The following is a 17204-nucleotide window of genomic DNA, read 5'->3' as shown; positions in this document are numbered from 1 at the left end:
TCTGATAATGAATAGGAAAAAAAATGGTTTCTTTACATTTCCAATAATTTCAGTTTTGACCTGTGACGGGTGTTTTAGGGGGTAGGAACAAAATAACGTAGGTTGATTCTCTTATTGTTAACTGCCCTGTTGAGAATATATCGCACAGATATTGCAAAAAGACTCCTACATTATGCAACATGCTCCTTAGAGAAGAAAACAGGCAGAAAGGGAAAAGGCAAAGGTAGGACATTGTGCCTAGTCATAGACTGTCACTGAGCCATCAGGTACATTCTAAAAGTGTGCTTAACTCCGTTTATGCAATGGTGAAGTCCAAGTCATGTGTCCAAAGCCAATCGGAGAGTGATTAGCAAGGCTTTTCCTTCTATCCTTAGCATCCCATGTATCTGATTAGCAGGTAGCTTCTGCAGAGAAGCTTTTGCTTTGGTTTCCCTGCCTGTAATAGCTCTGCTCCTTCCTGGCTGCACACTGCAGAGTCGGAACTTTAGACCGTTATCTTTGGTTCTTTGTGGCTGATGTAAGTATGCAAACCCACACTGCACTATTAGAGTGGATCTGTTTATCTCCTGTACAGATGTAAATATGTTGGACAGCAACTTAAAGATGCATCATAAAGTAACAGAAGAGGGTCAGCCTGCTTACAGGATGTGACTTTTAATTTGCTGGTTTCAATGTTTTTAGGAGCCAATGGCACCTAAGGGATGAGTGTGCTTTTTTTTTTTAGAGAACCAGAGACGCATACGTTTCCTGGTCTTGTTGAGTTTTTGCATTTTGACTTCATGCAACAGAAACAGCCAAATCTTTCATTTAATAGCAGCTTGAACTTTTACAATTTGAGTGTTTTCCCTTCTTTACATCAAAAAATAACTCTGACAACCCTTTCCAGTAGACTTAGGTGGTATTTATATTCTAGGCATTTACCATTTTTTGTGTTATTGTGTAAAAATGAGCTAAATTTCAGACAAGTACTTGCCTCATCCTTTAAAATGGTGAAACGTGATAGCAAAGTGGTAACATGCACTTTTTTTTAATCCTGATTTGATAGTTACCAGTATAGTACCAGAAAAAGTTCTTGTCTTAGCTAAAATGCCCTTCTATAAATGTCCACTGTACTTACAAGTCCATAAAGCGTTAATACCAAAACACGGACAACAGCCAAACCGATCTTTAAACACGTCAGTCAGACTTGGCCTATTTTCGAGTCACAGAATTTGACTTTTTATATTTTATTTATTATGCCTCCGAGCGCTGTAACACTCAGCAGGACCACATTGTTCTTATTGAAGATGCTGTAGCTTTTTATAGATAATCCGTGCATTATGGGCTGCAGGGAAGGCTGGCTAAGATAGTCTTTTCTGCAGTGATAATCACTCAGGTAATGTCCACTTCTGCTGTGAGCAGAGACATAAGCTTGTTATTTAAAGTCACTTGCTGGATTTATTTGCGGCTTCATCCTCGTTATCCCTGTCTTCATTTACTTTTTCATCACATCAGCAGTGGGTACATGCAACACATGAAAAAAGATCCCTCTTGAAGACTTGACTTTTTTTTCTTCTTTTCATAATCTGGGTCTGCTCTTTTTCATGCACATCAGACTGTGCAGGAAAAATAGATTTTGTACCAGGTAAATATTAGCAACATGTGCTTGGATTGAAATTTGAATGCGCCTCTGCAGTGACTGACAAAATGAAGCTTAAAAACAGCAGACTTTTGCATCATTTTAAGGTTTTATAAAAGTACAAGACCTGAGTTTCACATCTGAACCTTGACTAGAATCTTTCCAAAGGTCATATGTTGATTACACTGGTGGTGCTCAATGTGTCTGAGAGGTGTTATTTCTGGACTTAAGTCCTTGAGACAACACATGCATGCTGTGATGCCAGGAATACCACGAATCATTCAAAAGGTGCATGTATAAATACACAGATTAGATAAATTACAGGTAGCAAATTTATTTAAGTTTCCTGTTGCTCTCAATGGTTGATGTTGTTCTTTCCAGTGTGGGATGAGCAGGAGCCATGAAGGATTCTGTTGCGACACCTCAGCAGGGAGCAAACATGACAACCGCCTTTAACTGTTATTGGCGCTGACCTGCCGCCGTCACAGTTCCCCCGAGACCATTCCTCACCCAGGGGACTTGGAGCCCACCATCCACTATGTCTTCGCCAAAACGCGGCTTCCAGTGCTTCAACACAGTCAGTGTGGAAGGTTGCAAGCCTTCTCTCCCATTCAAGCCCCACAGGAGCTGCTTTCCCAGGATCCCCCAACACGGCATCCTGGCCCACCATGAACCTTTGGAGGAGTGTTATCACTGCTCTGAGTACAGACGTGCTCAGGTCCTGGAGGCGCTAGACGCACACACTACGTTGTTGTGTCGTTCCCACCTGCCATGCATCCACCATCACCCCCAACAGTACGTTCTCAGGAGACCCGAGGAGCACCCCGCGGTCTACTCGGGCCAAGGTCACCATCGCAGGAACAACAAGAGGGTGGTTCTGGTGAAGAACAGCGACCCCTCCATCAGGAGGGCCATCTTTTTACACCGTGGGAGTGTGCACAGTTTTGGGCTTTTTTTAGAGGAGATTTCAGAGCTGATGCAGTACCACATCAGGAAGGTGTACTCTCTAGAAGGCCAAAAGGTGAGTTCCTGAGATCTTTATACCTTCCTCGGTGTTTAAATGGACGCTTCATGTGGTCGTTAAAAGCTGCTGTGATTCCTGTGTGAGCAGTGAAAGGGAGGCCTCTAGTGACAGACTCTTTACTTTAACACCAGCTGGTTCATCCAGCAGCCTAACAAACAGGAGCGCAGAGGCACCGCACAGCACGTGAAAGAGGAATAAACAAGCAGATTCTCTCACGTGCACATCCAGATTACGTAGACCTCTCTAAACCCCATTAATCTTGGTCAAATCAGAGCTATTTTTGAGGGAAAGAAAGCGGGTCAGCTTTCAAACTTTTTCCTTGATACTGAAGCGTTCGTAGAAATACAGAGGCAATTAATTCCCTTCAGACGGGCTTTGTGTGAGTGCGGCTGAGGCCATTCTTCTGTCTATAAACTTCAGAGCTGTGTTTGAATCAAAGCTGAACCGGTAAAATCAAGAAAAGTCTTTAGTCAACATGTTTTCGGGGAGTTTAATAGATGTCAGCAGCAAATGGAGTGAGTGTGAAGTATAGAAACCTATTCACGGGAGAAATATGAAAATATGCAGCAGGTTTCTCAGGGTTGTACAGAGAAATCTTAAAAACAGGTCAGTCCCCAGAGCTTAGCATTTAGGCTAATCACACAAATGATGAGGATGATGGTGACGACAAAAGATTATTGACGATGACGACAATGACAGTGCTGAAGACAATGACTGTGATGGTGATGAAGACAATGACACTGGTGACGATGTTGATGAGGATGTTGACCATGTGATCATGATAAGGACAATGACGACACTAATAACGACTGTGAAGACGATGCAGCAATTACATCTGGTTTTGTTGAGCACCTGAACGTGTGCGATGTATCAGAAATGTTCTGAAAGTTTCTGGCGCAGAATTAGCTAAACGAGCCTTTTATTTAGTAAAAATGATCAGACTCCTGTCTGCTGTGGCCTGAGCCAGCTTGAAATACTGCTGAGCAATGGGACAACAGTGACTCAGCATTGGAGAGAACAGAAGTTTCACAGAGATCATCCCAGATTAGATTATTAGCTTGTGACGTTTTTTTGAGTGGCCCCTTCTTTTGCAGGGAGAATCAGTAGAGGACTGACACAAGAAGAAACCCAAACAGCACATATTCCTCTGTCAGGATCTAAATATTCATTGTTATTGTTCAATAAATACAAAAAAAATCTCATTAATCCTTTGCATATTGCCTCATGTTGAATCTCATTTATTAAAGGTAAACACACATTTTTTTTCTCTTTCAGATTGACAACATTCAGGCGCTAGTTCAGTGCCCTGGTGTTCTTGTGTGTGTGGGCCGGGAACCTTCCCACCCATCGATTGTGGAAAACTTTCAGAAATCCTTCAAACTTCCAAAGCTGAATGTGCGCTCCCGCTCTGACGTCTGCACCGACGAACAGGAGGGTAGGAGCAACAATCAATGGCCACAGATGTAAACTGTGAATTATGGTTTTAGGAGTAAACAGATGGATTTACTAATGTTTATTTTCTTTTCTCTATTTCTCCATGGTAAACCAAGGACCAATAGAGAACAGTGCCATCAGTCCAGACAAATCCGCCAGGCAGTCGGTGTCGTCCGACAAGGCCTTATCTGACGGGGCAGAGTCTCAGAATAACGCGGATTCTGGTCCAAACACCGGAGATGTCAGACAAGATGACATAGAGAAACGAGTTTGTGTGAACAAAGATGGCAGTTTGTCTATGGAAATGAAGGTGCGCTTCCGGCTACAGAATAAAGAAACATTACATTGGTCAACAAAAGTGAGGAAGACAAGAGACAAGAGCAGTGAATACCTCAGGAGACACAATTTTGCACAAGTTAGTGATATAAACTATTCTGAATCTGAAAACATCTCCGTTGGAGACCATGATGAGGATTATATGGACGGGTGCCACCACAGACACAGGGAGGAACCTCAGTGCCCTCACTGCCAAGAATACGACGTCTGGAAGAAAATCCCAGAAACACATGGGGCCAGTCGTTGCTTTCATACCTCCAGCTCAAGCGCATCTTCCCACACGGTGGTCTCCAGGAAGATGCAGATCGAAAGGCAGACCCTGTCCCGATCAAGCGATGAAAACGCAGAGCAAGTGGTGGAGAGTGAAACCTGTGTGGAGACTGTGGAGTACCGCACTGTCCAGAGTGAAAACTGCTCTCCAAAATCCTCCCCCGTGGATAACAATCAGGATCAAGCAGCATCCACACCGAGCTCTCCGCCTGAAGTATTGGCAGACTTCAAGGACCAAAGTGATGAAGCTCCACCAAGCGATGAAGGATCACCAACACAATCAGCCTCTCTGAGTCCCACAGAGGCAGCATCTAATGCTTCGAGCAAGTCCAGAAAGTCCAAGAGATCATACTCTTGTAAATGCAAAGCTTCTAATGAGCAAGAAGGTGATGAAAAGGAAAGAATCGAGGCTGAGGACACCAATATACAGAGAGATCAAACAAGTGCCATGTCTGTTAAATCAAATTCCTCTGGCCAATCACAGAATTCTCAAGAAATGCAGAATGAGGAGTGTGGAGATTCAACGGCGAACAGATCCAGAAGTGCCATGTCAGTTCATTCAGATGCCTCCAATGTTGTCGATGTTACAGAAGAAGAAAGTCAAAATGATGAGGAAACACATGGGAGACCTTTAAGTAGCATATCAGTTCACACCTCTGAATCAAAAAGATCAATGAGGTCAGAAAAGACAGCTGGACCAGAGGAGGATGGCAACGATGGGCGAGCACCAAGTTCCATGTCAAAGGTCTCTGTTAATTCAAAGAGATCCAGAGTCTCAAACAGAGAAAAAGGTGAAGAAGCTGAGCCAAGAACAACCAGTGCCATGTCAGCTGCATCAGAAGGCTACCCAGAAGATAAAACAGAAGAACGTGACACAGCTGCAGATGAAAACACTCAAAACCCATCAGAGGAGAGAGGCCCTAGTGCAATGTCAGCCAAGTCAGATGTTTCTGCGAACTTAAAAGCCTCTAAAGTGTCAGTCGAAGAAGATGCGGAGGATGAATCTGAGAGCGTTCAACAGTCCGTGTCATTATATTCAGAAAATACTGAAGAGCCAGAAGGAATGGAAGAGGGTGGAGAAGGTCAAGAGAGAGCAGCGAGCGTGGTGTCAGCCAAATCCAACTCAGCAACACCTGAGTGTCAAAATGAGGAAATTGACAAAGACACCGAAGAACGCATGCCAAGTCCGATGTCTGACAAATCAGCAAAATCCAACACCTCTGATGTCAAGGATCAACACAAAGAGGAGGAAATGGAGGGCACAGCCACAAGATCGGCAAGTGTTTTGTCCTGCACATCCTCAAATGCTGAGGCGATGGAAGGTGCGGAGAGGTGTCCAAGCAGCAGGTCGGTTAAATCCATCCGGTCCAACTCATCTGTGAGGTCCAGAAAATCAGCAGTGTCTAATCGTTCAACGGCGGTGAGTGGAAATAATGAAGATGAAAGAGTGCCGAGTGCAATGTCGGCTGTGTCCATCAAGTCTGATGTGTCTGCTGGATCTAGACGATCTAAAATGTCAGAACGTCAGAGAGAGGAAATATCTGACCTTTCAGAAAATGAGAACACTAAACAGGAGAATGAGGAGAGACCACAAAGCACAATATCACAGAAATCAGCAAAGTCTGCAAAATCAACCCGGACAAATGTTTCTGCCAAATCCAGCATGTCTAAGACTGCGGATGTTTTAGATGAAGCTGAGAATGTTCCTTCTCAAAGTTGTGCTGATGGATCGGAAGTCCTCATTAATGAACAAGGGGTCGACACTGACATGCCTGACGAACATGTGGAGAGGCCTCCAAGCAATCTGTCAGCCAGATCAGGTAAATCATCCAAGACAAATGTTTCAAATACATCCAATAGGTCAAAGGTTTCTGTGATCATCATAGAAGATGGTGTTGTTAATGATGGAGTTGTTGAGGAGGAGAGGGGAGAAGCAGAGAGAGCACCAAGTGCTTTGTCAGCTAAATCAGCCAAGTCACATACTTCTAGAAAATCTGTCAAGTCAAATGCATCTCAGGCTTTTCCTGCAAGTCCAGAGAGAGCACAGAGTTCCCTGTCAGATAAGACTGCAATGTCGAGTGTTTCTGTCAAATCTGCTGCGTCAAATGGAATCAAGGATCAAGCTGAGGAGGCTACCTCTGATCACCCGGAACATGTGCAGCGATCTCCGAGTATCCTATCAGTCAGATCAGAAAAATCCATGAAGTCAAATATTTCAGAAAAATCCATAAAGTCAAATATTTCAGCAGTTTCAAAGAAATCAAAAGCTTCTGAAGTTCCACCTTCTGATCAACCTGATGATGCAGGTTCAGAAGAGACACACGAAGAGGAGCAGTTGGACAGCAGTTCAGTAAGCTCCATGTCCATTCATTCCACCAAGTCAGCTTTGTCCGTGAAATCGAGCAGATCGAAACGGTCCATCGATGCTCTGCGGGAAAGCACCCCAAGACTAAAGTCACCGGCTTCTACAGCATCAATGACATCAGACGTCTCAGAGGTTCCTCCAGAGGAAGATGCTGAAGTCCGAGCAACGAGTGTGGTGTCTGCAAAGTCGAGTTCTATTCGCTCCAAAGCTTCAAGATCGTCCAAGACTGCACAACAAAAAGCTGAGAATCTAGATGAAAACAGAGCAGCGAGCCGTGTATCAGCCTCCTCAGCTCGGTCTCATGTTTCTGAGAGATCTGTTAAGACAGATGTCTCGGGCACTAACACCAATGATGAGCCGGTTCACGAGAACCTGACAGTAAGAATATCGAGTGCCCTGTCAGGAAAATCAGCAAAGTCACGCGCTTCAGTAAAAACAGAATCCGTTGTTTCAGAAGTTTGTTCTGATAATAAAAGTGGTGTAGAAGATATCCAAGAACGAGCTCAAAGTGCATTGTCAGCCAGTTCCACACGTACAGCCATGTCAGAAAAAGCAAGCAAGTCAAAAATCTCAAATGCTCCAGCAGAAGAAGGCGGGTCAGAGGGTCACTCGGCTACTGAGAGACCAGTGAGTGCAAGGACAGACAGATCTTCAAGGCCTGCTTCCTCAATGCTATCTGAAACCTCCAAAGGTACAATTTCCATAGAAATCACAGCTGAAGAGGAAAAAGAAAGTCGTGTGTCTGAGGATTCAGATAAAACTGGTCCTGGTGAAGAAGACGCTGAAGCAGGAACTGGGAGGGGATCACCAAGCAACGTGTCGCTGTCAGCAAAGTCCGGTATCTCTGTGTCTTCAAGGAACACTGAACTTCCTTTACCAGAGAGCAGTGGAAATGTGCAAAGGTCACCCAGCGCCCTTTCAGTTAAATCTGTCAGGTCTGACAGGTCTGCACGTTCAGTGAAGTCAAAAGCTTCAAAACTCTCTGATAACTCAGAGGGTTTTGGAGATGATGTTGTGGAAAGCAACAATGACACCGTAGGGAGAGCAAAGAGCTCGCTGTCAACCAGTTCCAGGAGGACCAACGTGACATCTGCATCTGCAAAATCAAAGAGATCTCAAGAGACTGATCGAGCTCAAAGTGTAATGTCAAATAAATCAGATGGGAAATCAAACCATTCTCAAATCACTGAAATTTCTGCTGAGGGAAATGCAGTAGATGATGAAAGTGAAGGGAGAACGCCGAGCACCGTGTCAACCAAAGCACAGTCCAATTTGTCTCTGAGGTCGACAAAATCAAAAGTTTCGCAGCTGACAACGGTCACTCAGCCCGAAGAGCTCGATAGGAGTGTTAAATCAGTGAAAACAAATATTTCGGCAAGATCTTTGAATACCGATGTGTCTGTGGCTAACTATGAAGAAACAAGGGATCGCGCGGATATTTCTATCACCAAAAGCTCATGCACTGGTAGTGATGCAGACAATGAAGTGACATCAGAGAAGGCTACAAGTATCACATCAGCCAAGTCAAATGGATCAGTCCGATCTAAGAAATCAACTGTAAACACAGCTGAAAATACCCATGACATGGGGAGAACTCTCAGTCCATCTGCTGCAAAATCCCCTCGTCAAGAAGGGGTTTCTCCAGCCTTGTCCTCAAAATCCAGGTTGTCCGTGCAATCGAAGACATCAAAAGCATCTAAAGGGACAGAAAAGAAAAGTTCTTTATCTGGTAATTCCAAGGTGAAATCACAAAAATCGAACAAAACTGATATTTTGACAGTGGAACACGTGGAAAATCATGAGGAGGATGCAGAACCAAACCAGAACCAAAAGCCGGTGATTTGTCGTGCAGATTCGGGTGAAACAGATTTGTCACAAACCCTGTCGAGTTCAGACTTTGTAAAAGAAAAAGATGAAGTTCGGTCCACTGAAACAAAACAAGGCTCAGACTTGGGGAGGAAATCTGTTGACAAGAAAAGTGACAGAAGCAGCAAACGCAGGACAGAGGACGTAAACAATGAGGACGTCAATCTGGTCCCGTCGAATTTACCAAACGCATCCCCGACTGAGGTGGTGAACGAATGGCTGAAAACACTACCGGCAGATGGTGACATGTATGAAGTGGAGGGACTACACGAAGCCTGCAACAGAGAGAAAAGTGGCCACACAGCTGGAGAAAAAGGGGAAGAAGAAAATGGCGACACAGCAGCTGAAAACATAATGGACACGGGAGAAGAAGCAACAAAGAACGCAAGTGTCGAAGCAGTGAATCCAGTGGATGTCTGTGCTGAAGAAGATGATGCCACAAAAATATTTAACTCCTCCATTCAGGTGATGAAGGTTCTCTTAAACCCCAAACCTGACAGATGTAACAGTTTACCTGAAGTGTCTCCAGTCTATGGACGTAAGCTGAGCAATTCAGCCAGGGGCCTTCTAGATAGCCTTGTGAAGCTGCAGTTAATCGACAACAACCCCAAAAATGCAGATGAAAAGGATGCAAGATATGAGGAACTCATGAACATCCTTCAGTCTCTCTGGCTCTGCGTTCCAACAGAGAAAGAGCACGTGCTGAGGAAGGAGGTGGATGATGAATGCATCCATACATCCTCATCCGGCGTGGATGTCAACAGCGGCTCGACGGGCTCGGGCAAAAGTAGCGACGGTGTTAATACTGATACATCTCAAACCAACGCAGCTCCAAATATGTTGAAAGACACGCAAGAAGGCTGTGAGAGGAAGGAACAATCAGAGGCACGGTGGGCCTGTGAGAAAGAAACTGAGGTAATATGCGAGCAAAAAGAGGAAGATCAAGCCACAAATGAAACGATCAGAAGCAACGACAGTCCAAGAGAGGATCCCGAGTCGCCGCCTTCTCCAAACCAGAGCTCTGGATGCGACAGCGGTGACCAAAAACCTCCAGAGGATGCTGACACAGTGGACAGTCATTATGAAGGACCTCTGCTCTTTCAAAATGCAGATCCAGCCAAAAAGATTTCCCAAGACCCTGACCCTGTCTGGGTCCTAACCTTGCTAACCAAAATAGAAAAGCAATTCATGAAACATTACATCAATGCGATGAAGGAGTTCAAAGTCCGATGGAACTTAGATGATAACGACCAGCTTGATGGAATGATTCATGAACTTCAAGCCGAAGTCCACAAAAGAATCCAAACAAGTATAGACAGGGAACTGAAGAAAATCCAGGCCCGTGCTGGCCTGCCAAGACCTCCACGGGGAACAATTTCACGTTCTTCGACTTCGCAGACTGAGGAGAGAAGACGTAGACTGAAGATGACACTTAAACAGTCGATGGGTTCCTCAGCCATGCAAAGCGAAGACTCAGCAACATGCACTACATACAGTGACCAGCGCAGTGAAAATGAAGATGAGTTCTGCCCTTGTGAAACATGCATCAAGAAAAAACATGCATCCAGGCCGCCACTCCCTGCAGAGACAATGAATAATGCACATATTCTCATGGACTTTGACCTTAAGGCCATTCTGGCGAAGAAGTCCAAAGACCCCGGCAAAATGCACGAAGTCCATGTCACAGCACACCCTGACGCTGATACTAAAAACCTGGCAGCAACGCTTGTGGAAAATGCCATCGTCAATGCTGTTAAAGAAACAGAAGGGAACAAGTGCACAAGCGAATGTGCAGAGGAAGAAGAAACGATGGTGGAAACCATAAAAGCCGTCACAACTGGAAACGCATTGATGAGTGAGGAAGGCGTATCGATGGCAGGTGATGATGAATGTATGGTAGAAGATGTTGAAGCTGCAGAGAGCGATGAGTTAAATGATGCTGTTGCTGAAGAACCTGCAGAAGAGACGGAGCTAGAAAGAGGGAATTCTGTATCAGGTGAGGAGGAGTTGACGGAGAACATGACTGACTTTGCAACAGAGATAACAGGAGAAGAAGCTACAGATGAGAAGTGTGAAGGAACAGAGGTGACTGATAATGAAGAGATTCCCTCCCCTGCAGCAAGTGACTCTGAAGATGTGAGGTCCCAAATCACAGCTAAAGATCAACAGGAGGATTCTGAAGCCAAAGAAGAAGATGAAAGCGCAGGAGGAGAACCCAGCCTCACAGGCACAAGTGACCATGAATGTGACAGAGAAAACAATGTGGTGGAGGAAGCCAGTGATGAGAAGATAACTGCTGGCAGCTTAGATGAACCTGCAGAGGAACAAGTAGCTGCTGAAGACGATGAATCAGAGGAGGAAGGAGCAGCTGGAGAGACAGATGTAGCAGCTTTATCAGAGCACGAGTTGGACAACGATGATGCTGAGGAATCACAGGCAGAAGATGATGAGGAAAAGGAGGCAGCTGATATCTGCACATCTGCAGAGGAAAATGAAGAAAAGGCTGATGTGGCAGCCTCAGAAGAACAAGAACCTGACAAAGAGATATCTATGGAAGAAGAGATGATTGATGAGAAGGAGGATGCAAGTGAAGAAGATGAATCTAGAGAAATTACAGCAGAAGATGATGCTGAAGAAGAAGCGACAGCTGTTTTATCGCATGTATCAGGCAAAGATGACCGTGAAGAAGCAGAAAGGGATGTAGAGGAGGGACCAGCTGCTGCGAGTGAAGATGAGCTGAATGGTGAAGATCCAGCAGAAGAGGCTGACATGGAATCAGCAAGAAAACAAGAACAGGATGATGAAATATCTGCAGAAGAGACGGTTAATGGAGAAGAAGAACTTGAATCTACAGATGCAGATGGTTCTGCAGATGAGAAAGCTACAGCTGATGAATCAAAGGAACCAGCTGAAGAAGCAACAACTGACAATGAGAAGGCTGCCAAAAAAGATTCTTTCACAAGTGAAGAAGAACAGGCTGCTGAAGGTGAAGGTGCAGCAGAGGAGACAGCTGAAGCAGCTTCATCTGAGCAGGAATCAGCTGAAGACGATGGTGAGGAAGCAGAAAGCGATGATGGTGAGGAGGGGACTGCTGCAGGTAGTGATCAGGCTGCTGCTGCAGCAGAAGATACACCTGATGATGTTTCATTGGCAGCAGAGGAGGAAAAAGAGGTGGAAGTGAAAAATGATACTGATGCGCTGGAGGATGCCTCAACAAATGAAGAACCTCCTGCAGAGAAGACAGAAGAATCTGAAGAAGAAGAAGCATGTGAAGATCTGACAGTTGTCAAAAAAGATGACTGTTCCCACGAAGATGAAGAGACTGCTGAAGATGAAGGTGCAGCTGAGGCAGCTTCATCTGAGCAAGAAACAGGTGAAGATGATGATGGTGAAGGAGAAAGAGTTGATGAAGATGAGGAGACTGTTGATAATAATGAAGAGGCTGATGTTGCAGAAGATGACTCAAAGGAAAAAGTGTCTTTGTCAGCAGAGGAAGAAGAGGTGGAAGAAGAAGAAGGTGCTGATGCACTAGAGGATGAAGAACCTCCTGCAGAGACAGAGGAACCTGGAGCTGAAACAGCTCCTGAGGTTGAGACAGTTGTTAAAAAGGGTGATAGTTTCTGTGAAGATGAAGAGACTGCTGGAGATGAGGGTTCAGCAGAGGAGACAGCTGATGCAGCTTCATCTGAGCAGGAATCAGGTGACGGTGATAATGAGGAAGCAGAAAAACTTGAGGGTGAGGAGGAGACTGCTGCTAGTAGTGAAGAGGCTGATGACGCCACTCCAGAAGATGCATCAGATGAAAATGTGTCTTTGGCTGCAGAAGGAGTGGAAGAAAGAGATGATACTTCACTAGAAGATGCTTCTGCAGAGCAGACAGAGGAACCTGTGGAAGAAAAAACACCTGAGGATGAGACAGTGGACAAGAATGCTGATTCTTTCAGTGAAGATGGAGAAGCTGCTGAAGGTGAGGATCCAGCAGAGGAGACGGCTGTGGCACCTTTGTCTGAGCAGGAATCAGGTGATGATGATGGTGGTGAAGCAGAAAAAGTGGATGGTGAGGAGGAGACTTCTGCAGGTAATGAAGAGGCTGGTGATGTTGCAGAAGACGAATGCGATGAAGTGTCGGTGGCAGCAGAGGATGAAGAAGAGATGGAAAAGAAAGACAACACTGAATCACCGGAAGATGCCTCCACAGATGAAGATGCTCCTGCAGAGGAAACAGAGGAACGTGAAGTAGAAACACTAGAAGATGAGACAGATGAAGCTGAAGATGAAGGTGCAGCAGAGGAGACCGCTGTGGCTGTGGAAGATGCCTCATCCACAAATGAAGATGCGCCCGAGGAGGTGTTGGAGAACTCTCCAGAAGAAGGAACTGAAGATGACATGACTGTCACGGCTGAATCAGGAGGAGGTTCTCCAGCAGGACACTCAGAAGATGTATCAGAGCATGAAGATGAGAACACTGATGGTGATCTGACAGACGAGCCCATCGAAAATGAAGCAGCAGCTGAAGATGAGCTTCATGAAAAAAAGGAGGGTGCTAGGGAGGAAGAGCTTGAGGAAGATGGTGCTGAAGCCACCACAACTGAAGAAGAAAATAGAAAAGAGGTCACCACTATAGCAGACGAACAATCTGATGAAGACGAAGCAAGAGAAGTACAGATGAGTAAGGATGTGACCAGTGCAGATGAGTCTGGTGCTGGTGTAGCAGAAACTGCACATGAGATGGAAGAAGAAGATGAACTTGATTCTGCCACAGAAGAACATGTAGAGGAGGAGATGGTGAATGATCAAGAGATCGCTGCGACCCATGATGATGATGAGGCAAGAAATGAGGAAGAGACTGGGAGTGAGGCTGCAGAAGAAGCGACAACTGAAGATGAGACTGCTGCTGAAAACGAGTCGGATGTGCCTGGAGATGAAGATGAACCTGCTGGAGAAGATTCTGATTTGCCGGCTGTGACAGAAGAAGAATTGGATGTCGCTGAAGGTGGTGAAGCTGAAACCACAGACAAGGCAACCACAGATGAGGATGAGGAGGCTGAAGGTTCAGGGGAAGTGGCTGAAGAAGATGAGGCTGCAGCTGACCATGTATCTGACCAAGAAGAATCTGCTGAGGATCCAGATCAGACGGAACCAGCCGAGGAAGCAGAGAGTGAGGCTGAAGATGAGAACGCATCAGAGGATGACCCTGAGCAGGGAGAGGAGAACGAGGAAGAGCGTATTGATGATGAGGAATGTGTTGAGACGGCTGAAGATGAAGCCGGCACAGCCGCTACCTCAAATGATGAAGAAATCACAGAGGGTGGTGATGATGAGCAAACAAAAGCTGATCTAGAAACTGAAGATGAGGATGAAATGGGCAAAGATTTGGAGGAGGCCAAAGACGAAGAGCAAAGAACTGAAGATGTGGGTGACAGAGCTGATGAAGAAGAGCTGGAAAACAGGGGAACAACTGGAGAGCAATCAGATGAGGATGGCATGGAAAGTGCAGAAGAACCTACAGAGACAGGTAAAGATCCCACAGAGGTGGCAACAACCGAAGATGAGGGTGAAGAAGGTGTAGTGGCAGAAGCAACAGAGTCACAACCTGAGAGCTTCGACTGTGAGTCGGAGACGAATCCTGAGGAGAACCTGAAAAACGGGGCTGAAGAAGGTCAAGATGATGAAGAAACTGAGAAGATCAATGAACCAAGTGACACTGTTGTAGAGCTGAAGACAGGTGAGGAGGAGGAAGATGAAGAAGAAAAGACCCAGGAAGTCAACCAGGAAGAGGAGGATGAACAAAGTGAGGAAGACGAGGACACAGCCACCATTACAGGGGAGGACGAAGCCGATGCACCAGAGGAGAACTGGAACAGAGAGTCGGCCGATGCGGAAGATGAAGAGGAGGATTCAGACGGAGGCGACCAAGATGGCTGTGATGAGGACGGCTTTGTCACAAACAAGGCGGAACCTCGAGAGGCAGCTAAAACCCCCCAACTCACTTTGGCCCCGCTTGATCTTCTGAAGAAAGCCAGCGCTGAATCTGAGGACGGCGCGTACGCCGACGCCGAAGATTCCGAAGATGAGACGAAGAGCGACAAAGACACGAACAGGCCTTGAGCAGAAGACGCTCAAAAACGTTTCGCGCCGTAGAAACAGCATTTTAAGTGAAGTAAACTGTTCTAGGGTATTCCCCCCCCCCCAACCCCCATAATTCAAGCACTTTGTCACAGATTCCTGAAATTATTTGCACGTAGATTCAGGAGAGGAATCTTAAAACTTGAATGTATATAAAACAGATTAGAGGAATTGTCTCATATTTGATGCAACAACCTGAAAACGGCTAATTTCTTCATGCAGACGTGCTCATATGTGCGCTGCATTTAAGGATTTGCGGTTCTTAAATTAAAATGTATATTTTTCTAGTTATTATGATGTTTTCTGGAAAGCCAGAAAATGCCGATAATATTCATTTTGAATGTTTAAAGTTATTTTAGAAATGCACTAAAAGAGAAGAACTGCAGGATCCACATAACCACAGATGCTGCTACAGCCTGAAGCTGTTCATATGTCTAGCAACTATCAAGATATCTAAAAAAAAAAGTATGTACCATGTAAGACAGGCATTGTTTTAGTTCTACAACTATATTCTCTCTGTGTGTACAGAGACTGTTACCAATGGATGTATGTTTATTGTCTCTGAAATAAAGGGTAACACATGACCTTTCCCAGCATTCCTTTGTATGTTCCTCAAGTTTCTGTTTATAATTGGACACTGTCTTTTGCAAAAATGAAGAAATGCGGGTCTGTTTGTCAAGAGGTGACTTACAACACTGCTAAAAATGTTCAACTTTCAAAATGTTTACCGGTTTAATATAGCAGGCCAAAATGATTTGATTATGCTAACACATTGCTAACACACTAACAGTAGCTTTAGCATCTGCAGATAACATAGAAAATGAAAAATATTTTGACAATAACATGTCAAATGATGGTGGAAATGTGCCATTTAAATTATCAATAGTATATAAATACCTAGTGTTCTCCAGCAAATGATAAAAAAAAGAGGAGCTTTGAAGGTCCATAAACAGCCACCGGTGTAATCACGTCACCTGCAATGCTACGGTGAACGTGAGCGTCTGTTGAGACTGCATCCGTGGTCCTGCTATGAGCCCCATTAGATGGAGCTGATGGATGTGCCTCTCACAGCCCCCATTTGCGGTCTCCTGTGGTCATGTGACACACATAATTGGTGTCACTCTGATTGACTGTGTAAGAGCGGAGTGAGCGGCAGGCCAATTCTTTTTTCCATGTTATATGAACATGCAGAAGTTCTTCTATGAGACCCCCGTGGTGCTCTGGCAAGCTCACATATGAATCAAGTATTTCAGTGGAGAGTTTTGGGCAAATTTTGTGCATAATTGATTCAGCTTAGCTGTATCATAGAATTGACTGTAAGCTAAAGAACTAATTAAATTTGGAAAGTTCTACTTAAATTTCTTGCTTTAGTTTATTTATTTTTTTTGCACAAACACACAGCTTGTCTAAACTCCAAATGAACTATTTTTATATCAATTACAGGAATGGAAATGCATCCATTTCCCCTCAACCGTCACATATTTGGTGGTTCACAGTTGGCCCGTGATGGATGGATGTTGACTTTTCCAGTTTTCAAATAAACGACAGGCGTCACGGGCGACAGCAGGCAGGCAGCGATCATGGCAGAGGATTTCTGTATCTGCTGTCCATCACTGACATTTTTAGAAACACTCGGAGAAGATGGCGTCCAGATGGAAACAATCCTGGCAACGTGCTGGCGTAAGGATTAACACTGCTGGACACAAACCGGAGGGAGCAACTTACTGTTCTGACTCTGAATCCCTGTTGGTTTAACTGGCTACAATAAGTAGAAACTTGCTCCGGCTGAAGCCCATTTAAGTGCTTTTGCTAAGAAAGATCCATTTTTTAAATTAAATTCCACATATTAAGGCAACCATGTGAGTTTGTTGCACGATGAGGAGACCCTTTCTTTTGACTTTCACGTGAAATCCGGTGATCACATTCTTGTATTGCTGCTGATTACTTTTTATTTCCTTTGATTCAGAGTCGAGTTTTGGCTGACTGAGATTCATTAACGTCGTCTGGAAAAAGCAGCGGAGTTTTGGAGGAAGCACCTGCGCGCTGGCATGGAGTAAACTCTGGAAGAGAGAGCGACATCATCCGGAGCACAATCAGAGGGGGCTTTCCCGCAACTGTGTTTACCTCAGTGTGACTTAGCCTGAGGAGCAGCTGCTGCAGATGTG

General features: G+C 44.9%; 1 protein-coding gene across 1 annotated transcript; it reads left to right on the top strand.

The window, feature by feature from the left end:
- The first annotated feature begins 213 nt into the window (after window positions 1-213).
- rp1l1b (rp1 like 1b) lies at window positions 214-15623 on the top strand. Its single transcript, XM_057017475.1, has 4 exons — window positions 214-517; window positions 2000-2639; window positions 3918-4077; window positions 4193-15623. Exons 2-4 carry the CDS (start codon window positions 2157-2159, stop codon window positions 15019-15021), a joined length of 11472 nt encoding a protein of 3823 aa, XP_056873455.1. The 5' UTR covers window positions 214-517; window positions 2000-2156; the 3' UTR covers window positions 15022-15623.
- The last annotated feature ends 1581 nt before the right edge of the window (window positions 15624-17204 follow it).

Source organism: Takifugu flavidus, chromosome 19 (assembly GCF_003711565.1).
Source record: "Takifugu flavidus isolate HTHZ2018 chromosome 19, ASM371156v2, whole genome shotgun sequence".
NCBI classification, from domain to species: Eukaryota; Metazoa; Chordata; class Actinopteri; order Tetraodontiformes; family Tetraodontidae; genus Takifugu; species Takifugu flavidus.
This window is presented reverse-complemented; position numbering and strand designations above follow the sequence as displayed.